Genomic DNA, 25,297 nt, shown 5'->3' on the forward strand with positions numbered 1-25,297 from the left:
TGAGGGAAAATGGGCCCTTTTCCCACAGAAATGGTCTATAAGGGACTGCTGCAGGCAGAGAGAGAATCTGAGCAAAATTATTTGACTATTGGGTAATGTAATCAAAATCACTAAAGGATGGAAGAGGTTTCTTTTGGAACTTAACTTGGCTGCCCCTAGTTGTGTCTAGTTGTACAAGATGGAAGTGTAATCGGGGTACAGTTGTGTAAAAAGAGTAATTACAGTGCAAGGGATGTTAGGCAAAACAGAATTTTGTGTGTGTGTGTGCACAGGTAAAAGAAAAGGAAAAGGGGAGGAATGATGGGAACACTGAGCCTTGGGATGGCTCTGGGGGATCAGATTGTTGCTTTGGTGGGTTCTGCATGAAAACTCTGTAGGCATGGGGGAGGCAGTTATACCTTGTGTAAAATTAATTTGGCTAATATGATGTTATGGAGGTTAAACTATATGGAAGGAATTTGCATTTTCCCAGGACATGTGCAGTGTATATTGGAAAAGGAGTAAAAGAAATGCAAATAAAACATGGTACTTCATTAAAATCCTAATAGGGCTCCAAAAGGAGCCACAATAGGTTGTGCTTTCTTTTTCAGATCTGTGTGTTTTGGAGCAGGAGATGAAAGTGGAAAGTAATCAGAACTCTGGTGGAAGTAAAATGCTTCCCTTTTAAGACAGTGTCTGAGCTGCTAACAGCTTTGGATCCAGAAGCAAGCTAGTAAGCCTCTGTGTGTAAATGCAAATTACCTAGCTGATGGGCACAAAGGAGCTGCAAATAACTGAATACATCTGGTCAGCAAACAAGCTACTAGAAGACTCAGATTATGGCCCTTCAGGAAAGGGAGGTGAAAAAAACAAGTCAAGCCTGAAAATAAGGGGGGACAGGTTAACCTTAAGGGTGTGTGTGTGTGTGTGTGTGTGTGTGTACAGTGCTAAAATCTGAAGCTGTGTCTCAGCTATTACCTGAGAATAAACTTAAAGCTTGGTACAGCAGAGAAACTATTGCAAACTCGGTCTGTTGTACAAGAGGGGAAACTGAGGTACACCATCTCATGAATTTCATAAATGACCAGTGAGTGAGGTAATTCACTAGCCTGACTATAGAACAAAATAAGGAGAGCCTGGAGGTAATTCTTCTGTTTTTCCTGCAAGTAGCAAGGACATTTGTAAAAGAAAGTGGTATTATTATTAAGCAATAATCTGTCCCCACCATGGGGAAGGAAATTGTTTCTTTTGTTTTTCAGACACTCTACAAGCAAGCTGGCGCCAGCGGAAGAATAACCCAGAATACCATGGATCTATGTTTTGTGTTGTTTGTCTGTGGTGTTTGTCTTGTTGCTAGCATTGTTGTGTTTTAATGAACAGAAAACCTCATGATATGGGTGGGGGGTGGCTTCAAAAGGCTGGCCTTGCGGGGGAAGATGTGTATGGGAATGCAAATTCTCAACTAGGACGCCAGCACCTGTGTAATAGCTACCATGGTACCTGGAAATGGAATGGCAACTAAGGTGGCCCCCACAAGCCCTATGGAAATAATGAAAAGGGGAGGAGCTCACTGGGAATTAACGGAGGGGCGTGTAAAATAGTGTAAATCAATAGAAGATGTTTGGATGTGCCCCTCTCCTATGACTATAGAGGAGCAGGATCAATGGCCTATGCAAGGGGTGGACAATTGGGTGTACTGTGTATAAGGTGTTTTGCTGGGAATGTACATATTACTGGGGGCACAATTACACCAGCCCATAACCAAACTACACCCATCTACATGCTGCTATATGGACTTTGGTGCACAAATGGATCTGTGAATCTTATTGCTGTGAATAAGCCAGTGCCTACTGCCTGATTCCATACCAAGTGGTCAAGCTGGTTTGGACAATATCCCATTTCTCTGTGAACATTCAATGGACTTGTGATATGGACAAAAGCATACAAAACTTGCAGGAGCAGCTTGTTGCAACTGCCAGCAACTGGATACATAAGATCGTGACCCCATCGAAGGAGGAGAGGCAGTATTTTGGGGGTGTCTCGGATGTTGGACCATACTGCAGTGGTCAGGACTCGGTGTTGCTGTGGATTTTGTATTGTTAACTGTACTTATGTTACGTTGCATATGGAGATAATCTATAAGCAATGTAGTAAGCCCTCCAAACCCTGCAGTGTACTAGACAACCCGGACCCAACCTTCTCGGGCCCACTCTAATGGGAAGTCTGGAACACTAATTGGAATAGGTGTGGTATGCCCGTGCGAGAGAAGGTGCAGGGCACTATACTACACAAGGGGCAGTGGGACAAATGGAATATCGACACCTTCCACCTTGATGCCTGGCCCTATCAGGAAATGTGTTGCCATATGTCCTATGCTTTTCCAGGGATACCTGGGCTGGAGGATCCCAAAAGAAAAAGAAAAAAAAGGGGTGGAGTGTTAGGATATAGATATTCAGGCCTGTCTGCAAAGGCCTGTACTTTAAGAATTTAGGTGTATTCTTATCACTTGGCTAGTTCCAGAGGTATAAAAGAAAGAATCAAAATCACTGTCTGCTGGTGTAAGGGCCTTCTCTTACTGTGACAGTTTGTGGCCCTGTGCTTAGGCTCAGGCCTTTGGCTAAGCAGCAGAGGCAGCCATAAGCTGGGAAGCAAACAGTCACATCCTCACATTCCAAACTAGTCACACTGAAATAAGGTGCTATTCGGCTGTTAGGAATACAATCCTGTCCTGATAGTTCCTATCACCTCCAGAGAAAGGGAAGTGCCTAGAAAATGTAAAAGGAAACTTAGTTTGATAGCATCCTGTCTGGCAAGAACTCACTTATCAATAGCTGGGATGTGAAATCCTCACTTCTGTATTGTTTTGTCATTATAGTTCCCACTTTGCTGTTGTTTGTCTGTATAATCTCTGTCTGGTTCTGTGATTGTTCCTGTCTGCTGTATCATTAATTTTGCTGGGTGTAAACTAATTGAGGTGGTGGGATATAATTGGTTACATAATCATGTTACAATATGTTAGGATTGGTTAGTTAAATTTCAGGAAAATGATTGGTTAAGGTATAGCTAAGCAGAACTCAAGTTTTACTATATAATCTGTAGTCAATGAGGAAGTGACTGGGTGTGGGTGTGGGTGGGCATGGGCATGGGCATGGGCATGTGGGTGTGTGAGATGGGAACAGGGAATGGGGGTAAGAAAATTGGAATCATGTTTTGCTAAAGGGGGAAATGGGAACAGGGAATGGGAGTAAGGAAGTTGGAATCATGTTTAGCTAAGGGTAGGAATGGGAACAGGGACACAGGTGTAAGGCTCTGTGGTGTCAGAGCTGGGAAGGAGGATACTAAGGAAGGAAACTGGAATCATGCTTGCTGGAAGTTCACCCCAATAAACATCGAATTGTTTGCACCTTTGGACTTCGGGTATTGTTGCTCTCTGTTCATGCGAGAAGGACCAGGGAAGTAAGTGGGTGAAGGAATAAGCCCTCTAACATATCCTCCATGAACTTATCTAGTTCTTTTTTGAACCCTTTTATGGTCTTGGCCTTCACAACATCCTCTGGCAAGGAGTTCCACAGGTTCACTGTGCGTTGTGTGAAGAAATACTTACTTTTGTTTGTTTTAAACCTGCTGCCTATTAACTTCATTTGGTGAGCCCTAGTTCTTGTGTTATGAGAAGGAGTAAACAACACTTCCTTATCTACATCAGTCATGATTTTATAGACCTCCCTCATATCTCCCATTAGCCATCTCTTTTCCAAGCTGGAAAGTCCCAGTCTTATTAATCTCTCCTCATAGGGAAGCCGTTCCAGACCCCTCATCATTTCTGTTGCCCTTTTCTCAACCTTTTCCAATATATCTGTTTTGAGATGGGGCAACCACATCTGCCCACAGTGTTCAAGATGGGGGCATACCATGGATTTATATAGAGGCAATATGATATTTTCTGTCCTGTTATCTATCCCTTTCTTAATGATTCCCAGCATTCTGTTTGCTTTTTTGATGGCCGCTGCCTGTTGAGTGGATGTTTGCAGAGAACTATCCACAGTTACTCCAAGATCTCTCCCTAAATTAGCTAATTTAGGCCCCATCATTTTATATGTATAGTTGGGATTATGACAGGTTTCAGAGTAGCAGCCGTGTTAGGCTGTATTCGCAAAAAAGAAAAGGAGGACTTGTGGCACCTTAGAGACTAACACATTTATTTGAGCACGAAAGCTTGTGCTCAAATAAATGTGTTAGTCTCTAAGGTGCCACAAATCCTCCTTTTCTAGTTGGGATTATGTTTTGCGTGACTATGAGAGAAATAGGATGTTCCACACTTCTGGTCACCTCCCTCCCACCCTTGAGCAACTGTCTGGGTGAAGAATTTAAAATGATGTTGAAAACTTTTGTGGACCCACAGCTCAAGTTACCTGCTATTTCCCTATGAGGGGGTTTCCCTGGGAACACACAAGATGCTCTGCTTTTCAACTGCTCTATGGGAGAAGGATACTGGGCTTCTGGACCTAATGAGCATGGAATGGGAAGGCCTGGCCTCTCCTGAAGGGGAGACCATGGTGGAGGAAAAAACTCCTAGGTTTTGCCCAGGAGCCTCTAGTTACAGCACAGGAGTAACAGAAAGTCTGGTGTGACCATACCATGTGGAGTTGGGCATAGGGTATGGTGGACCAAGTTATGATGCTCATCCATGTGCAAAGAAATAAACTCCAGTTCTCTTCATGTGCCAGTATATTTATGCCTGCATATGTAATTTTCACTCCATGCATCTGAAGTGGGCTTTCTACTCAGGAAAGCTTTACCCAGCAGCCCCCTCCCTTCCCCAAATAAATCGGTTAGTCTTCAAGGTGCCGCCCGACTCCTCGGTGTTTTTAAAGTTCACTAAATATTTCAGGGGAAAGGGTCAGTGTGGCCCCCAGCAAGAGTTGGTAGCTGCACGCTGAGGCCTCCGGAAATTTGTTGTGAGAACCCCTGGTACAGGGAGGGAATGGTGGTGCTGGGAAAAACCCAGGCAGGAGGAAGAGAGACTTAGGCATCTACCCAAGACAGCTGATGGCTAAGGAGCGTGGAACCTGGCATGTGTGCCCTCTTGTGTGTGTGTGTGGGGGGGGGCATACAGATGTAATTGTAGTTAATGGTGACACCTGGCTTCTGTCTGCAGGCTGCTTACAACCGACTGCTAGAAAGGACATTTCCTCCAGACAGCTGTATTGATGAAGTGGACTCTAGCTCATGAAAGCTTACGCTCAAATAAACTGGTTAGTCTCCAAGGTGCCACAAGTCCTCCTGTCCTTTTTGCGGATACAGACTAACACGGCTGCTGCTCTGACACCTGTATTTGTGAGGTACCCTCCAGCTCAGGGGTGGCCAACCTAAGGCTGAGAATGAGCCAGAATTTACCAGTGTACATTGCCAAAGAGCCACAGTAATACGTCAGCAGCCCCTTTCCCCATCCTCCTCCCCCTGCTCCCAGTGCCTCCCACCCACTGGCAGCCCCACCAATCAGTGCCTCCCCTTCCTCCCCACCCCTCTGCTGTTTTGTGGCATGCAGGAGGCTCAGGGTGGGGCACGGGAAGGGGTGGAGTGGGGGCATGGACTGTGGCAGAGTTGGGGTTGAGCAGGCCCGGCCCATTGGAAAGTCGGTGCTTAGACAAGGAGCCGCATATTAAACTTCTGAAGAGCCGCACGTGGCTCAGCTGCGCCATGTGCCTGGACAAGAAGCCATGGGTTTAGGCAGCAGGGGCGGTTTAGGTTGGACGTGAGGAAAAACTTCCTAACTATCAGGGCGGTTAAGCACGGGGATAAATTGGCTAGGGAGTCAATGCGATGAAATTCAGTAAGGACAAATGCAAAGGAACAACCAATTGTACACACACAAAATAGGCAATGACTGCCTAGGAAGGAGCCCTGCGGGAAGGGAGCTGGGGGTCAGAGTGGATCACAAGCTAAATATGAGACAAGAGTGTAACACCGCTGCAAAAAAACAACAACAAAAAAAAAGAACGCAAACATCCTTCTGGGATGTATTAGCAGGAGTGTTGAAAGCAAGACACGAGAATTACCTTAATTCCTCCGCTCTACTCCGCGCGGATTAGACCTCAACTGGAGGATTGTGTCCAGTTCTGGGCGCCACATTTCAGGAAAGAGGTGGGACAACTTGGAGGAAGTCCAGAGAAGAGCAACAAAAAATGATGAAAGGTCTAGAAAACATGAGCTATCAGGGAAGATTGAAAAAACAAAAAACTGGGTTTGTTTAGTCGAGAGAAGAGAAGGCCGAGAGGGGACATGATCACAGTTTTCAAGGACGTAAAAGGTTGTTACAAGGAGGAGGGAGAAGAATTATTCTTCTGAACCTCTGAGGACAGGACAAGAAGCAATGGGCTTAAATTGCAACAAGGGAGGTTTAGGCTGGACATTAGGAAAACCTTCCTCACTGTCAGAGTGGATAAGCCCTGGAATGAATTGCCCAGGGAGGCTGTGGAAGCTGCATCGCTGGGGATTTTTCAGAGCAGGTGAGACAAAACACCCGTCAGGGACGGTCTAGAGAATACTTAGTCCTGCCATGAGTGCAGGGGATGGGAAACAGATGACCTCGCCGGGTCCCTTCCAGTCCTACCATGCTAAGGAATTACATGCACCCCCATTAGTCGGCCTCTTGCCCAGAATTCCTTTGGGGCTGCATTCCCCCCTCCCCGCTTTTAATTCTTTTGGGTACGGTGGCTAAGGGTGGGCAGCAGAGCGGGAGGCTTGACACCCCTCAAGCCCGTCTGGGGGGGACGACGACGAGCTGGGCTGCTAGCCCTGGGGCACCGCTGCGCTGCCGGGCTGCTGCGGCGGGAGCCTTCCTAGGGCGACCAGATGTTCCGATTTTATAGGGACAGTCCCGATTTCGGGGTCTTTTTCTTGTATAGGCTCCTGTTACACACACACACACAGACGGACACACGCCCTCGCGTCCTGATTCTTCGCATTTGCTGTCTGGTGAGCTAAGCCTCTCCCAGAGCCGCAGCGGAGTTTCGTGGGGCTCGCCGGCCAGCAGAGGCGGGTTCGATACGAGATGTGACCGGGTCCCCCAAGTCTCTCTTGGCAGGGGCAGCTCCCAGTGTGTGGGTGGGTGTGTGGGGGTGTGTGTGTGTGGGGGGGGGGGGGGGGGGGGGACACACAATCCTCCATGCGCAGAGGCAGATCCCAGAGAAACTACATTTCCCACCACACCTGGGGCTTTCCAGGAGCTCCCCCCCCCGGGTTGCAGGCTCCGGCAGCCCAGCTGGGAGGGGCCGAGAGCCGCGGGGGGGTGGCCGGGAGAACAAAGGAGGAAGGACCGTGTCCCTGGAAATGCCCCGCTGCAGCCCGCGGCTGTGAGTCTGTGCCGGGGGGGGGACGGGACGGACCTTCCTCAACCCCCCCGGACCCCCCCGAACCCCCCCCCCCCCGGGGCCCGCTGGAGCCGCCCTGGGGCCGCCCCGGGCTCCGCCCGCCCCGCTGCAGCCTCCAGGTACCGGAGCGAGCCCCGGGGGGGGGGGGGTGGGGGGGCGGTGACTCTGCCCCGTGTCTGGTGGGGGGGGTTGCTCCCGGGGGGGGCTCAGAGCTGCTGTCCCAGCAGGAGCCCAACGCCCCCCAGCCCGGCCAGGCTCTGCCCTGGGGGGGGGGGGTCCCGAGGGAGGGCGACCAGCCCCCACTGGGGTTCCCCCCCCCCCCCATTTTTACCTGGGGTGATTTGTCCTTGTTTGGGTGGGAATCGTTCCCCCGAGTGATTTCCGAAACGGGAAGAGGGTTAATGGGCAGAGCCCCGGGACACAGGGACCTGGGGGGCGAGGGGGGGGGGCACTCTCTGCAATGGGGCCTGGAAAGGCCCAGGAAGGGGAGGGTGGAGCAAGCGCCCCCCCTGGAGAGGGCCCAGCTGAGGTTTCCCAGTCCCAGCTACTCCCCCCCCCACCCCCCCACGCCTGCTAGTCCCATTCCCAGACCCCCCTGCCAGCCCTGCCCCACAGCCACTGGGCTTCTGACCCCAGCCCCACTGTGAGAGCCACATCAGGGCCGGCCATGTGAAGGTCGGGCGAGAAGAATCTGTTATTGATTGAATATCACTGTTTAATCCCCTCACTTTTCCCCTCTTCTCTCTTGAGCTGTTGAATGGGGACATAAAATATCCCCTGGTATTGGCAAATATTTAGTTTGTGCCCCGTTTTTCTCCTCAGTTCTGAAAGACGGATATCAAATTCTTGAAAAAAAAAAAATCTTCCCACTTTTCTCTCCAGGTGTCTGATTTAGTATCCCTGGAGATTTTCCGCATCTAGTTATCTGATAACATCAGCCCTTCTCAGGTGTTTCCCTTTCCTCCACTTCTTGAATACTGATTGCTATAAAACCCTTGCAAATTTTCCTCTTTTCGCTCTAGCTATCAAAAGCGTGAGCTGAAATTCATTCAAATTTTACCTCTTTCCTTTGTGCCCACTATTGCTAGAAAATCCCGCAAGCTTTCCCCCCCCCCCTACTTTCCTCTAGCTTGTGATAGGCTGCAAATATGGGGAATTTTAGCATCCTTTCCTTTTTCTTACTAAACACAGATCTCAAAAATTGGATGTTACCATTTCCCGTATTATCCATATCGGCTTTTTTTTAAAAAAATCCTCACGCATTCAGAGGTGCTCCTCATGGGTTTCAATCACAACCTCGTCTACCTTTTTGGAGGGAACCTGTTGCCCGAGTCTCTCCATCTCAAAGGTTGCAGGGTTACCTCTGCTCCCAGCCCCCCCAATCTGATGCCTGGAATTCCACCCCCTCCCCCAGATCAGGCCCTTTATCTCCCCCCATCCCTCCCTGTACAAACCCGGACAGAGACCTGGGCCCCTGATGTTCTGGGGATGGCACAGACCGCAACAGGGGTCAGGCCCCCCCGTTGTGGAAGGCTCTGCACAGACCCTGACCAAGAGCTGGGTCCCCATTGTGAGAAATGTGGCCCAAACTGTGACTGAGGTCAGGGCTCCTATTCTACTAAATGTGGCTCTGACCTGGACCAAGCTGAGGGCCCCCAGTGTGCCAGGTGCTGCACAGATCTTGGCCAAGTTCGGGGCACTCCTTCTGTCTGGTGCTGTGGAGTCCAAGATCAGGGTCTCTGTTGTCACATGCTGCAGAGACCCCAAAGGGCATCACAGACCCTCTTTCGATGTTCCCTCTCATTCCCCCCACCCCATGCATATGTGGAATGAATTTTGTTCTGTGCCTCAATATGGAGGTGATGTGTGGTGGGGCCGAGGGGTTCAGAGTGTGGGAGGGGATGAAGGGCCAGAGTAGAGGGTTGGGATGTGGGGGGGTGGGGTGAGGGCTCTGGCTGGGGGTGCAGACTCCCCCACTCCCTGCACCAGCATCTGGGTTGGGGGTAGGTGCCTCTTCCCACTGTGGGGGCTCTGGGGCTGGGGGAGAGTGTCTCTCTTCCCCCACCCCCCCGCTGCAGCAGCTATGGGACTGGGGAGAGGGGTGAACTTCCAGCAAGCATGATTCCAGTTTCCTTCCTTAGTGTCCCCCTTCCCAGCTCTGACACCAGAGCCTTACATCTGTGTCCCTGTTCCCATTTCCCCCCCTTAGCCAAACATGATTCCAATTTCCCCACCCCCATTTCTCCCACCCACACCCCCACTTCCTGATTGACTGCAGACTATATAGTAAAACTTGAGTTCTGCTTAGCTATACCATAATCAGTCATTTTACTGACATTTAACCAACCAATCCTAACATATCATAACATGATTTAACCAATTATATCCCACCACCTTAGTTTACACTCAGCAAAATTAATTATACAGCAGACAGAAGCAATCACAGAACCAGACAGAGATTATACAGAAACAATAGCAAAGTGGGAAGTATAGCGACAAAACAATACAGAAGTGAGGATTTCACATCCCAGCTATGGATAAGTGAGTTCTTGCCAGACCGGATGCTCTCAAACTAAGTTTCCTTTTACATCTTCTAGGCACTTCCCTTTCTCTGGAGGCGATAGGATACAATCCTGTCCTGATAATGCCTAACAGCCCAATAGCACCTTCTTTCGATGTGACTTGTTTGGAAAGTGAGGAGGTGACCGGTTGCTTCCCATCTTATGGCTGCCTCTGTTGCTTAGCCAAAGGCCTTAGTCCAAGAACAGGGCCTCCAACTGTCTCAGTAAGAGAAGGCCCTTACACCAGCAGACAGTGATGTATTCTTATCACTTGGCTAGTTAGAGGTATAAAAAGAATCAATCTAAATTCTTAGAGTATAGGCCTTTACAGACAGGCCTGAATATCTATATCCTAACATTAGGGCTCGTCAGATGTGTGCTCTCTAGGGAGCATGTCACCGGCCAGGGCTTGCAGTCTTTCAGAAGTGGGGTGCTGGATTGTATTTACTGATCTCAAAAGGAGAAGACTGCTGTCAGACAATATCCAAAGAAATCTTGCAAACAATTATGCAAATAGACTCTAATGTTATTAAAACATGGTGTTACTATTCAGTCGCTTAAAAGTATGTAATTACAATTATGAGATAAGCATGCGAGATATGAACTGGCATTTAATTTCCATCTCTTAATGCCTGATATTTTTACACTCACACCCACCATCTGTTTTGGGTTTTTTTTGAAATTTGATGCACAGCACCAGTCAAGTTAATGAATGCGTGTCAATTACTGCCTGCTTTCTGTTGCAAAAGCATCTGATTGAGCACCTAATTAAAACTGTACCACTGTACGTGGAAATGCCTCAGAGCTTTGCTCTAGTGTGTTTAAATGTGAAGGAAAAGTTTCAAAATTAAATACATGGCAGGATGGTAAACGGGGAAAATACACAGAAGTGCCTCTACCGAGTCCTGTTGACTTCTTGTCCCAACCCCCTGCATAAGTTCTGGCCTCTTGGTCAACTGAGCTCCCAGTCCCACATCAGCTGTGCCCTCTCCTAGCCTAACCCATTTCTACTGCAGTTCTTCATCCCCCTCGTCCAGGCAGGGGGTTGGTGCTGCAGCCCTAAGGCACCTGCGTTAATCACTCTCTCACATACTGGGGCTCTTTAGATTTCAGGGAATGATTTATCAGAGTTACTGACTCTGGGAGGTGGGAGAGAGGAGAGACTGAGAGGGAGTTTGTTCCCCACACTCTGCTGGGCCATGTTCAACCCTGGTAGTCTCCATGTTACCTCATCCTCCACCCTCCCCCATGTGTCTCTGCTCATGTGTCAGAGTGTCCCCTTCTGATCATAATGCCACTGGCCTCAGCAGAGCTCCCAGACAGGAGCTACATCACGCTGGGGTTATGATACTGAGAGTAAAATACATCCCAGGGAGGGTGTAATTATCCTCAAAGCAAGTATTACAGTCTAATACGAAGTGAAAAAAATTAAAGTATTTCATTACTTAAAAGTAGGCTTGAAAGGGTTGGGTTTTTAATCAGTAAATGTCAAGTTCACTGCACATGCAAACAGATGAAAAAAATATGTATATAGGCAAAGTGACAAATGCTGCTGGAGTAAGTGGAATTTGATTGAAGGGTATTTACACTGTATATTTTGCATGTGACATTGACAATTTGTTTGAACAGCTCTAAAGATCTAGCTTCTTTGAATCTCAGCATTTAATCAAATCAGTTATTGTCTGGCCACCCCTGATAACTTCCCACAGCGCTGAACACTGAAATGGAAGAAAGGGTTTAAAATATATACACTGATATCAGTTAAAATTAATAAAAAATGGACAAAATGGATTCAGCAAAGCCAGCCAAACAGCAATTGCAGTATGCTAGGGGATGGAAATTCACAGCTAAGGAACCCAACCTTAATTCTGCCTTGTAGTGACACCAGGCAATCGCCATAGGGCTACGAATAAGGCATTTTACTGTATAAAGCCCCAGATTAGATTATACCAATTTGTAAAGACATACAAGATTTTTTCCTCAGGGTATCACCTTCACTGGGTTGTTTCTTTTATTGGTAATTCATGGATATTAAGGTCAGAAGGGATCATTATGATCATCTAGTCTGACCTCCTGCACAATGCAGGCCACAGAATCTCACCTGCCCACTTCTGCGATAAACCTCACCTATGTCTGAGCTATTGAAGTCCTCAAATCAGGGTTTAAAGACTTCAAGGCGCAGAGAATCCTCCAGAATTCACAGAAGTCAATAGATAAATAATGTTCTATCAGTTTTGAAGTGGCCATTTCAGATTTCTGGGAAGTGTCTATAATTTTGCACGAGGGGCCAGGTCCTTTGAGCGACGGGACCTTGGTTTCATTTTAACTTGTGCATACTCAGCAGCTTCCGGATTTTGGTTCAAAGTATTACCGTGTTTCCCTGGCCTGTTCTTACAGGTACTGCTATAGAAAGTAGGGAGGGGCAGGAACTCACTGCAGGATCAGTAGCTGAGTCCCTTAGGTATTTATAGCTCATCAGAAGAAGGACGGGGATTGGTGGGTGTCTAGGGATTTAACACAAATATCATAATTGTTAATGAATTTTCATCTTCTAATGCCCATAACCCACTAATTATCCCTGGCTGCCCCCCAGAGTCTAGGAGGGAGTACTAGTAAACTCCTTTGGCCACTGTGGAAACTAAGGGATAAGGATCCTTCACATCCCAGGGTGGGGAAGTACCCTCAGGGGCTGGCTGCAGTCTCCCCTTGCTGCTGTGAGAGGTATGGGGTGATACACCCATGGGCAGATGGGAAATTAATTTCTTCCAGGGGGTTGAAAATGTTTGGTTTAGAGTCCTGCGCTCGGTCTTCCTGTTTGTCTCCTTCTGCCACTTTCAGATCTCTTGGAGAGACAAGGTGGGTGAGGGAATTTCTTTTAGGACCAATTGGAAAAAAGTTACCTCTCTAATATCCTGGGACTAATCTGGTGCCAACAACTTTCAGTCTCACTCCTTTTCCCTTTGTACCCCCTCCCAGTCACCTCCCTCTCAGCTGGGACTGCCCCATATGACGGGGCAATTAGGCAATCACTGCTGGAGGTGGATTGTGTTTCCCCCAGCACTAACGGGAGTGGATGCCTGTGTGCATCAGAGAGGAGGAGCTCTGGACTCACACTCATAAGGGGATGATATGGGAGTGGATGTTTGTGCAACGTGTGAGCTCTTGGTAAAATGCAAGACTGAGCAGTTGCTGCTCCCCCATAGGATGATTTTATTCACTATTTCTCCTCTCCTCCACTGATTTTTGTCCCCTTCTCTCTAAAGCTCCAACCTTTGCTTAAAACCTCCTTAGATTTGGGGTGTTTCCCCACCCATTTTATCAGCAGGATTTGTCCTTGCCTGGGTGGGAAATTGTTGACCCGAGTCTCTTCCCATTTGGGAAGAGAGTTAGTGGGTGCAGTTTGGGACAGCCTGGAGACAGGGCTGCCTCTGGGACTGGGAGCAGGGTGGCTGTTCTCTGCCAGCAACAGAGTGTGGCAGGAGCAGAGGAGGAGCATGTGTCCCCCATGGAGACTGCCCAGCCCCAGGTAGCCCAGTCCCAGCTGTTTCTACCCCCCAACATGACTCAAATCTCTTGACCCCTCCAACTACCAACCTTCCCTTGCTGCTACTCCTTCGTGACTGGCAAAGGAGCGCTAAGCTCTATCCCCTTCTCTTGGCCTCTGAAAGTTGCCTTGCCCAGGGCTTTGCTGCCTGTGTGAATGGCAAGTAGGGTTGGGGAGCCATCACTTTCTGTGTATTTACTGAACATTCATCTAGTCACTGACACCTTCATTAATTCAGAGTTAAAGTTGCTCAGCAGTAAGTTCAGCAAAACTGGGAAAAACAGAGCTAATGTACATGCCAATGCAACCTTAACTCTGCCCCCTGGAGCTGTCAGCCACTGGGCATCCTCTCTACTCACCATATTAGGTGTAGCTGCACCGATTGGGAGAGGTGTTAGTCAGAGCAACTTGAGGAGGGTGTGATTGTGATAGGAGGAGATCTGGGTCTGAATGTCCCATGTGTGCAGTGAATGGAAAGAGGTGCATGTGTACCTTGAGCTTCCAGTCTATCATTTCTGCACCAAGCTGTGCATGTTGCCAGCGGGAAGCAAGGGACTCTCTCCTAAAGGGGACGCTCCACCCCTACAGACTTGTGACCTTGCTGGGATGGACTCGGCCCCCACAGTCTTGGCTTCTGCTATTACGGTCACATCTGCGTCAGGATCTGTCAAGGTTCCTTCCCCACTCTGAACTCTAGGGTACAGATGAAAGACCCCTAAGCTTATTCTTACCAGCTTAGGTTAGAAACTTTCCCAAGCTACAAACTTTGCCTTGTCCTTGAACCCTATGCTGCCACCACCAAGCGTGTTAAACAAAGAACAGGGAAAGAGCCCACTTGGAGATGTCTTCCCCCCAAATATCCCCCTAACCCTACACCCCCTTTCCTGGGGAAGGCTTGATAATAATCCTCACCAATTGGTACAGGTGAACACAGACCCAAACCCTTGGATGTTAACAATGAAAAATCAGGTTCTTTTAAGAAGAATTTTAAGAAAAAGTAAAAGAATCACCTTTGTAAAAATCAGGATGGTAGATACCTTACAGGGTAATCAGATTCAAAACAGAGAATCCCTCTAGGCAAAACCTTAAGTTACAAGAATATACATTCCATCCAGCAGAGCTTATTTTACCAGCCATTAAACAAAAGAAAAATCTAATCATTTTCTAGCTAGCTTACTTACTAAGTTAACAGGAGTTGGAAGGCTTGCATGTCTGATCTGTTCCCAGCAAAAGCATCACACAGACACACAGACCCTTTTGTCCCTGTCCCATCCCCGCTCCAGATTTGAAAGCTTCTTGTCCCCTCATTGGCACCTGACCCAAAATCCCCAATGAGGTTACCTTAGCTTCTTAACCCTTTATAGGTGAAAGGACATTGCCTCTGGCCAGGAGAGATTTTATAGCAGTGTGTACAGAAAGGTGGTTACCCTCCCCTTTATATTTATGGCAGGATCCCTGTTAATGGGAGGAGTTCACCATGTCTCAGAGTTTCACACTAGTGGGAGGGGGCTAGGCCTGTCTGGAATAAGGTCACTGCTTCACAGTGTGGTAGAACCTAAAATGTCCATTAGCAGGGAAAAAGTCTGGGGGGCACGCAAAAAATCTGCTTATGGAATGGACAAAACCCCTGTCTGAATTCTCATGTTGCCCTTCTCGCCCTGGCGAGCTGCGGAATAATGTCCACGTTTCACTCCAGATCATCCCGTCCTCCCAGGGGGAAGAAAATGGCTGCAATGGAGCTGGCTCAGGTAAGGGATTATCAGGGAGCTGGTGGTGGGTTCTGCTTGGAGGGAGAGGAGCAGTAAATGCATAGGAGGGTGGGAGCTGCTAGAGGTGGTGGGAGGCAGGAAATATCTAGAGTGGAGAAAGGGAGGGGACAGAATGTGACAAACTTGCTGAGACTTGTGTAATCTGGGGCCTAGTTTCAATGAATAGGAGTGGAACCTCCCCTCTTTGTGGAACAGTAAATAACCCCTTGTCCAGGGCTGGGAAAACTTCCCAGACCCCCAGTGCTGGAGCCTGAACCGACGGACACTTCATTACTTACTGCCCAATCTTTGTGGCAGCTGCAAACTTTATCAGTGATGATTTTATCTTCTAGGTCATTGATAAGATGATGTTAACTAGCACGGGGCCAAGAACCAATCCCTGTAGGAAACCACTAGAATACATCAACTTGATCAGGATTCCCCATTTAGAATCGCAGTTTGAGATCTATCAGTTAGCCAGCTTTTAATCTATTTAATGTATGCGGTGTTTATTTTGTACCATTCTAATTGTTTAATCAAAATATTGTACTGAACCAAGTCAGATGTCTTACAGAAGTCTCAGGATAGTACACCAATACTCTTAACTTTCTGTTACCTGGGGTTTTCAGAAACTCCTTAACCATGTCACTCCAGGCAGTCAGGAATAAATCAATGGGAACAAAGCAATTCTCTCTGATCAAGGAGTAATGCAAGTAAGCCTGCTCCTGTCTAACACTGCATTTTATTAGATTTAAGCACACACAGACATAAGCCATAGGTTTAGAACATCCCAATTCTGAGATGGTATTGAGCAATCAACTATGGGTCACTACTGGCCAAATGCCTCCCTGCTGGGGAGTAAAGATGACAGGAAAGACTTCTCTCCAAGGATAGCTCCAGATGACTGCTCCAAAGTACACTCTATTATCTAAGCTTCTATTTACATGGCCCTGCTCTCCCATGAATAGTGGGGCTGTGACTGGAAAAGGTACTGAGTGAGGGACTCTTGTTCTTTCAGGGGCCGGTGACTTTTGAGGAGGTGGCTGTGTATTTCACCAAGGGGGAGTGGGCTCTGCTGGACCCCACTCAAAGAGCCCTCTACAGGGACGTCATGCAGGAGAACTATGAGACAGTGGCCTTGCTGGGTAAGGAGTCCTGTCCCCTTGGTTATTGGAAGGTGTGTCATCTCTGACGAACCTGATTAGTAATTTTATACTGTTACTTATGCTACTCCTGGGGGAATTGTGCCCAAAATTAAAATTCTGCACCAAATATTAAAAATTCGGTGCACAATATTTTAAAATTTGTCAAAATTCTGCATATTTGTCAAAATAATGCAATATAATCCAGCTAGTTCCAATTATTTTGGTAATTTATTTAAACTGCAATACAATGGATGGAGAATGGGACTGGGGAGCACTGGAGGAAAAAAAAAAATCACCAAACCCCCTCAGTCTAATAGTAGCTACTATTGACCCTTTAGTTCTAATTATTAGTCAACAAATATATGAAGCCCTACGCTCAGCGTTACATCCTAGAACATGAAGGACGATTTATACTGACTACTGACCATCTCCAAAAGAGGAGAATAGAAAACAGTTCATGGAGCACATTTTCATAGGAATTTTTTTGGTCCAAAAAATTCAGACCAGTCCTAATCACTAACACACCAAGAGCATTTATAAGGCCATACTGTCCTTTAGAATAAGGTTCCTTTGCACCACTCTGGTAATGTAAAGGAGCCTTAAAATTTTTACACCTGTTTTATACTCCTGGGGGAATTCACTAAGAACAATGGGAAGAATTCACCGAGCAGACAGGCTGCTACATTCTCCTCTGCCCGAGGCAATAGAGCCTGCCCCCACACCTACCGCTTCAGAAATACTCCAAGCCCCCTACTCCATGCCAAGCATGCTGCAATAGTGAATTTCTCGAACACACCCCCACCCCTAGGCAGTGATTTACTTCTCAGCAAAGAAATCTGGGTGTGGGAGCAGGAATTCTGTGTACACTCACCGATGCAAATTCCCCCAGAAGTAAACAAGTTTTGACAAGTTTCCTTGCCCACCCTTTTTGGCCTTATCTCCCACCCACTAGTATAATTTTTTGGACATTTGCATTTTTTGGTTCTGTCAGTCACTTTAAAATATCCTTACTGGATGCATTAAAATTACATTAATAACTAAAATATGCTGTCCGTACAATTCTGAATTAAGTTGAGTAAACAGGTGTATGACTCATGCATGGCTTGTGTGACAGTCAGATGAGCTCCTCTTTTGATAGGATAGCGTGAAGGGAGAAGGGAGAACAGAGCCATGGGAGGGGAGGAGAAGGGGGGGAAGCAGGGGTACCTGGGATACCAGGACATGGGGAGGGTGTATGCAGGGTTAGAGCTCAGAAGCAGCGGGGAGGGATGAGGTAGTGAGAGACGAGGAGGGAACACAAGAAGTTCCCAAGGTACTGGGATGTGGTACCAGCTGAGAGTAATGGGAAGAAGGAGACGGGAGTGTGGATGAAGGGCAGCTAGGAAGTGGGCTGGGTGGGTCAGTGGGAGGGAGGGTGGAAAGGTTTGGGGGATGTAGAGCTGTGGGGGATCCCAGACCTTTAACCCCAAATCCCTGCCCAACCCTTGTATAACTTGCCCTTGTAGGTGGCTACTCAAAGTTAATTCTGCAGTTGAAATTTTGGTGCAACTTACACAGAAAATTTAATATAAACAGCTATAATTGATGTAATAAGCAAGGATCAATACACATTACTATTAGAATAAGGTAAGTGTAGTAAAAAGGGTCCTGCATTGTTCATACTTGTCTTACATTGTGTATACTGACAATGTATGGACGCTATTGTAAACAAAGATCAAAGGGCAGGTGAGCCCAACAGAAGGGAGGTGCTGATTCAGTTTACACTGTCCCAGGGACCCAACAAACCTGCAAAAATGGTAACTGGGTGAGGTATTTTATCCCCTTCCTTATGATAATAGTATGGATATATACTATGTGTCCTCCTTTACCCAGATGACAAGAATGTCCGTAGCTGCCTCTGCCCATATGTGGCCTCTGGAAAGTCCATAATTAAGCATCAAGCATTAATACTCATGATTTACACCACTTATTTATTAATAATTCCAATATAGCAATGCAGTCCAACTGCCAAGATACTGCATAGCAACCTAATTGCTAAAGCCCACCCCAAACTTCCTTCTTTCAGAATCCTGTGGTGTATTGCACCTATTTTGTGGTAACTCATTAGTCTCTCAAGATGAGGGTGTAAAATCTGACCTGGGATTCTCTCCATAAGCCCATTCAGCTAAATCCCAGATTTTAGCATAACTCCTCCCACAAAGCCACAGCCTAATAGAATAGGCCCTTAACTGTAGCAAACTGAATAACCCGTTTATGTTCACATCCTTGCCCTCCACCCATGTTGTAAGCTAATAAACCATTCTCCGATTAGGTCATTTTACCTCTAGCTAGCATAACATTGCCCACAAGACTGGGTCATAGGTCATTAAATCAGGTCAGGGTCAATGGGAGTATGCTTGGGGAGAGTCTTGTTCTCCCCATCTGCAGCAGCCACCACAAGCTGTCTGCCCTCCAGGATCCTTGAATCTTTGAGCCTGTCTCGCTCAAGGTCACATGGCCCAGTTCCTGTTTCTGACATTCTCCTTTTCTGGAAGAATTACAGGCTGTTGCTTCTGAATTTTAGTGTTTAATTCCCCAGCCTTCTCCACGCACTGGTGGAGTTTAATTCTTCCTCCCCTTACACCTGAGTCACTAGATTTCCTAATTCCCCCAAATATGCTTTTGTGATGTCACAGTTCCAGGGTAATGTAATGGGGTCAGCACCCGCTTCTCACAAGCACCCCCTCTAGTTTGGTGTGTCCAGTCTTTAAACCAGTCTCAGACCTGCCATCAAGCCATACCCCTAGGACTTCTTCCCTGGGGGCAATGGTTTTGCTCTCTTAGTCTCTTTTGGCTTAAGTCTTCAGGTGGGCCTCCTGACAGTTCAGTTCCTTTCTGGGGCTTTATTGATGACCAGTTGTAGGCCCTTCCCCAGTGGCCTATTGGGAGGGTCCCAGCCTTCACCAACATCTTACCCTTAGCTCAGGATTCTTCTAAGCTCAGACCCGCTGGCTGGCTGGCTGGCTGGCTGGCTGGCCTCTCCTAGCTCTGGACCATCCCTTGGGCTGTAGCTCCATCAGACAGCCACACTCCTCCAGGGAACTGCAATGTCTCTGGAGCTGTAGCTCCTTTATATGGGGCCCTCCTGGGCCCTGATTGGCTGCTTCCCGTGCAGCCACTCTAGCCTGCTTGGAGGACCGTTCCATTGCTCCTGGGATGAGCGTGTCAGTCCACGCCATCACAGGTAGCTGAGCCTTTGACCTGCCCCGGTGGTCGGCTCAAGCAATGCCCTCTCCGGTATCAGGCCTCCAGCCAGCCCCTCTCTATGGGCAGGGTCCCACATGCCTCTCCTTCTTGACCAGGGTTTGAGGATTGCAGCTTGTCCTCCACGGTGTTCGCTGGACTAACCTCCAGTTCCTGTGCTTTGCTTTCTCTCCAAGGGCTGTGAGCAGTGTGTGTGTGTGTGTGTGATAGAGATGGGAATTTGGTAATATTTCTGTGACTCCAGTACACACCTCAGTTTCCCTCTGTGATTGGTATTGCTATGAATATAAAGAGCAGGAGACATCCGATGTTTTTTCATGTAACTGTCATGGGGTGATATTAATGGGTCATTAGGGCTCTACCGAATTCACAGCCAATTTCTCGGTCGTAGGATTTTAAATTTCTCCGTTGCAGATACTTAAGTCCGAAATTTCAAAGTGTTCTACCCGGGGGGGTCCCAACCTAAAAGGGGATTATGGAGGATGAGGTCGGGGGCGGGGTCACAAGGCTATTATATGTTGCCACCCTTTCTTCTGCCCTGAGGCTGGTGGCGGAGCTGCCTTCAGAGCTGGGTGGCCAGAGACCAGCGGCTGCTGGCTGGGTGTCCAGCCACAAGCGGCGGAGCAGAAGTAAGAGGGGCGTGATATGGGTGGGGTCCTCACTTTTGGAGAGGTCAGGGCCAGCCTTAAGTGGGGGGCAACATGAACAATCACCCACGGTGCCGTGGTTGGGGGGTGGGAGTTTCCATGGTAACTTCCTCCCGTACACAGCCAGCCCAAGGCCTCTTTAAGCCCTGAGTGCTATGGGGGCCTGGATCCTGGGAGGGGCAGGGGTGGAGGCACCCTGACCGCGAGTGCCTTCTACATATGGAGCTCCAACTGCTGGTCCTGGCTGGGCTGTTGAGGGATGGGTCTTCCTCTTCCCCTGCAGGGGCTGCTCCCGGGGCTGGGTCAGACCCACCTCCAAGACCCTCCCGCAGCTGCCGGAAGCTCTGCTGAAATAATGGCATTCTATTGCCACCTTCCCTTCTGTGCTGCTGCTGGCTGCCTTCGGCGCTGGGTGGCCAGCAGAAGTCCAGTTGGAAATACTGCACGACACCCCCTACAATAGGCTTGCAACCGCCCCCCCCCACGACACACACACACACAATCCCCTTTTGGTTGGGACTCCCAGTTTGAGAAACACTGGTTTCCTCTCTGAACTCTGAATAGTATAGGGTAAAAATACACAAACCCACGTCAATGGAATACCCGACAGAGACAAGGGAATAATTCTCACCTGGCCATGGGAGGATCTCTGCTTGGCTGAGTGAAGCATACATGGACATGTTATATTTTTGGGAGCAGGAAGAACTGGGCTTGCAGATACAGAGAGCCCTACCGGAGCAAAGACAAATGGACAGGCACAGTGAAAGGAAACCAAACTGTTTTCTACAGCAGCATGGCTCAAGGGCATTGGCCAGCATGGACTGTATTGTATTCTTCGCTTCTCTGTCCTAATCTAAGGACTTTCCAATGCTGTGTTTTGGTTGACTAAAAAACCCCGCTATGGTTTGAAAATCTGCCCAGTGTCACAGCAGAAACTTGCTGAGGTGCATTGCCAGCAAGTCTCAACAGCAGCCAGTCCCCAGCCTCTGCCCTGTGCCCTGGGGAGAAGTCATTTCTCTCCAGGTAGAAATACAGGGAGGGGACGTGACCCTGTGTGCCCTGCCCACACATCATCTGTGCACCCAGCCTCTGCCCTGCATGCTGGGGACGAGTCAGGTGTCTCCAGGTAGAAATCTGGGGAGGGGGCATCACCTTGTGTGCCCACCCACCCTCTAACCAACAATTCTGGTTATGAAACATGATTCCAGAAAGGAAGAGTCATTTTGGGGGGGAAATGCAGTAATAGTGGCAACTTCCAGAAAGCACTGGGGTACGTCTCAAGATCTGTGCTGCGCTCATCCGATCTGTCCCTCTGCCTTCATGGAGTTCACTCTGCTGGTGGGTTCTACCCCTTCCCCCATTCTGTGTCTGTCATGTCTGTTTAGATTGTAAATTCTTCAGGGCATGGGCCATCTACTATTCTCTGTTTGTACTTTGCCTAGAACAATGGGGACCCACTGTTAGTTGGCCCTTAGGCACTAAGGTAATGAATATGATTTATTATAATAATATCTCTCCTGCTACTTTGAGCCAAGGAAGCTGGCCTTGGGATGTTACTACTTAAAAATGAGCTGGGGTTAAAACCATGGAATGATCTTTGCGACAGGTATCCCACAAATTCCACTGACCTCCCTTGTTTTCTTTCCCTGGAGCAGGGTTTCCAGTTTCCAAACCTGATGTGATCTCGCAGCTGGAACGAGGGGAAGAGCCATGGGTCCCAGACCTTCAGGGCTCTGAGAAAGAAGTGCTCCCGAGAGCTGCCTGCGCAGGTGAGGAATTGGTGAAACCAACTCAAAAACTGTTCGGGAATGCAGGAAACGTTTGGGATGCCCTACAGAGACCCTGTGAGCTCTCCAAGTTCAGGATTGTTCCCTGCAGATGTGGAATCATTGTGGCAGAGGTCAGTCATGGCTTCCCAGCTATTCTGACTGACAAGTGGCAGAAGGTCCCTCCCTGATCTCACTTTCCCCTGAGTGTTCTGGTGAGATGCAGACCCAGAACTGATCCCTTCCTCTCTCCTTCAGTGAAGGGTTTTGGGAAAATCAGCTCCTGATAGATTTGACCTCTCCAGCTTATATTTTTGTTTGTTTCACAATTGTTTCACATTCTCTGAGATTTCCTTTCTCTCCGGCACAGGGAGTGACCTATGTCTGGATTCTCTCTGTCTCCCATCAGGTGATGGGATGGTGAGTGAGAATGAGGAGGAGAAACCCCAGGAGGAAGATGCTGAGCAAGTAGAACCACATGGGATGTTATCAGGAAGATCCAAAGGGAATGTTTCTGGGAGTTGTGCATTTCCAGAAAAATCAAAAGCCTGTGAGACTCAGCAGAGGCCAGAGGAAAACTTGAGTAGCCACTCAGACCTTATTACACGTGACAGATTCAACTTGGAAGAGACACGCTACACATGCCATGAGAGTGGGAAAAGCTTTAATGTCAGCTCGGACCTATTCACACATCAGAGAATGCACAGAGAAGAGAGACCTTACACCTGCTCTGAGTGCGGGAAAAGCTTTAGTCAGAGCTCCGCCCTTATCACACATTGGAGAATCCACACAGGAGAGACGCCCTACACCTGCTCGGAGTGCGGGAAAAGCTTCAATCAGAGCTCACATCTTATCACACACAGGAGAATTCACACAGGAGAGACACCCTACAGATGCTTGGAGTGTGGGAAAAGCTTCAGTCAGAGCTCTGCCCTGATCACACATCAGAGAATCCACACGGGAGAGATGCCCTACACCTGCTCTGAGTGCGGGAAGAGCTTCAATCGTAGCTCAGCCCTTATTAGACATCGGAGAATCCATACGGGAGAGACGCCTTACTCCTGCTCTGAGTGTGGGAAGAGCTTTGGTCATAGGTCAGCCCTTATCACACATCAGAGAACCCACACTGGAGAGATGCCTTACACCTGCTCTGAGTGTGGGAAAAGCTTCAGTCAGAGTGCGAACCTTATTAGGCATCGACGAATCCACACGGGGGAGACTCCGTACACGTGCCCGGAGTGCGGGAAAAGCTTCAATCAGCGCTCAGCCCTTACCACACATCAGCGAATCCACACGGGAGAGATGCCCTACACGTGCCCTGAGTGCGGGAAACGCTTCAGTTATAGCTCAGCCCTCATCACACATCAGCGAATCCACACGGGCGAGACGCCCTACACGTGCCCTGAGTGCGGGAAAAGCTTCAATCGGAGCTCAAACCTTATCACACATCAGCGAATCCACACCGGCATGTCATCCTACAGGTGCTCTGAGTGCGGGAAAAGCTTCAGCCATAGCTCAGCCCTTATTAGACACCGGAGAATCCACACCGGCGAGACGCCCTACACGTGCTCGGAGTGCGGCAAAAGCTTCAATCAGAGCTCAAACCTGATCACACACTGGCGAATCCACACAGGGGAGACGCCTTATACGTGCTCAGAGTGCGGGAAAAGCTTCAGTCACAGCTCAGCCCTGATCACACATCAGCGAATCCACACGGGAGAGACGCCCTACACCTGCGCTGAGTGCGGGAAAAGCTTCAGTCAGGGCTCAGCACTTACTAGACATCAGAAAAGCCACATGACACGGTACTATAACAAATGCCTCGACTAGGGCTGGCCAAAGGTGGTTTTTTTTTAATATCCCATTTGCTAGTTCCCACTTAGTGATCTGTGCACCATCTTCACCGTGGTCTCGCAGCTCCCCCAGATGAGTCGCCTGCTTCTGCCTTGTGCAGCTCACCCTTCTTTGGGGTCAGTCCTGTGATCTTTCCTATCAACTGCTTTCCTTTTGAGTCGTAGGAGTGTGTGTCCCTCCAGCCAGGAATGTTCATCATCTCCAGGTGGGAGAGAGAGGTTTGATCCTAAGAAGCTACACTGAGGCAAAATCTACCTGTGCCTTACATCCACTAGGGCTGTACATGGCGTTGGCTGCTCAAGTGAGTGATCTTGGTGTAAAAAGACCATTTTAGATGTAGAGCAGAGGCAGCCCAGGTGCAGTGTTTGGCATTAGCTTTCCCCTTGACCTGACCTAAACTCCATCACTTTTCCTAGTCTAAACAAACCCTGAGCATCACGGTTATACAGTTCCCCCATTTCAAAGCAATTGTTAGTCATTTATTTCTCCCTTTGGGGGCAAATTGTCTCCTTCCCAGTTGCTCTGATGTTGCTTCGGGTTGCGTTGGAGAGCAGATATCTTTTCTACCATTTTCCTCGTTTGAAATATATTGAACTATAACAAAGAGCAGGAACAGAGCTAGGGGAAAATGTCATTTACCCTCTGAATCAGAGGGATTTCCTGCTTCCCCCTCACCATCACTGTGCTCCCTCAGCCCAGTAGCTTTAGCTTCTGTGTCAACCACAATAGAGTTTATCCTCCCCATACGCTATCTCCCCACCTCCCATGCCACATGATGCAGTGTTCCCTGCGCTCTGTGCTAGGAACCACACTTTGAGTCTCAATCAGTCTTCTTGGGGCTGGGGATTCAAGTGTCACGGAGCTGGAGGGGAAATCTGAGTGGATCCCAAACACAGGGTATTCATTCTATCCCTGTTTCTATCTATTTGCAAAGCTGCTTCTGAACTTTTCCCTGCTGATCTGGAAGTTTTGTTTACAGACGGGAAGGTTGGCTGTTTTTGACCTGTTAGGGTGATGGGAAATGTCTTGTAAATAACATGACTTAATAATAATAATAAGGTGATGTTGCATGAAGAAGATTTGAATACATCAGAGGAAAATGCAGTGCAAGATTCTGTTCTTATTTTGAGTCATCAGATGTAACCTGCTCTGGAATGTGATTTTATATGAAACTGAAAGTGTCTTAATTACTCCTGGAGGAATTCTGCACCACTGTACACGTGCAGACAGAATTCCCACAGGCATATCTTACGCTCCTCAGTGTTGCAGGTTTCTCTCTCTTTCCTGAATGCCATTTGGTTACATAATTGCATATTCATTCTATTTGGAAGCCTGTTACTCAGATTTGCTTGGGACTTTGAGACAAGAGACCATTTGCTAAAACAGTCATTTCTTCTTATGTTTTTTTCTTTCCCTCACCCCTCCAGGGTGCCCTGGGGG

At 48.1% G+C, this 25,297-nt stretch overlaps 1 protein-coding gene across 1 annotated transcript; it reads left to right on the plus strand.

The window, feature by feature from the left end:
* Positions 1-15,104: 15,104 nt before the first annotated feature.
* On the plus strand, positions 15,105-23,833 carry LOC144258295 (uncharacterized). The gene is made up of 5 exons (XM_077806766.1): positions 15,105-15,202; positions 16,221-16,347; positions 21,893-22,006; positions 22,374-23,030; positions 23,283-23,833. The coding sequence occupies exons 1-5, from the start codon at positions 15,131-15,133 to the stop codon at positions 23,831-23,833; spliced, it is 1,521 nt and encodes a 506-aa protein (XP_077662892.1). The 5' UTR covers positions 15,105-15,130.
* Positions 23,834-25,297: the final 1,464 nt, after the last annotated feature.

Source organism: Eretmochelys imbricata, chromosome 28, assembly GCF_965152235.1.
Source record: "Eretmochelys imbricata isolate rEreImb1 chromosome 28, rEreImb1.hap1, whole genome shotgun sequence".
NCBI lineage: Eukaryota > Metazoa > Chordata > Testudines > Cheloniidae > Eretmochelys > Eretmochelys imbricata.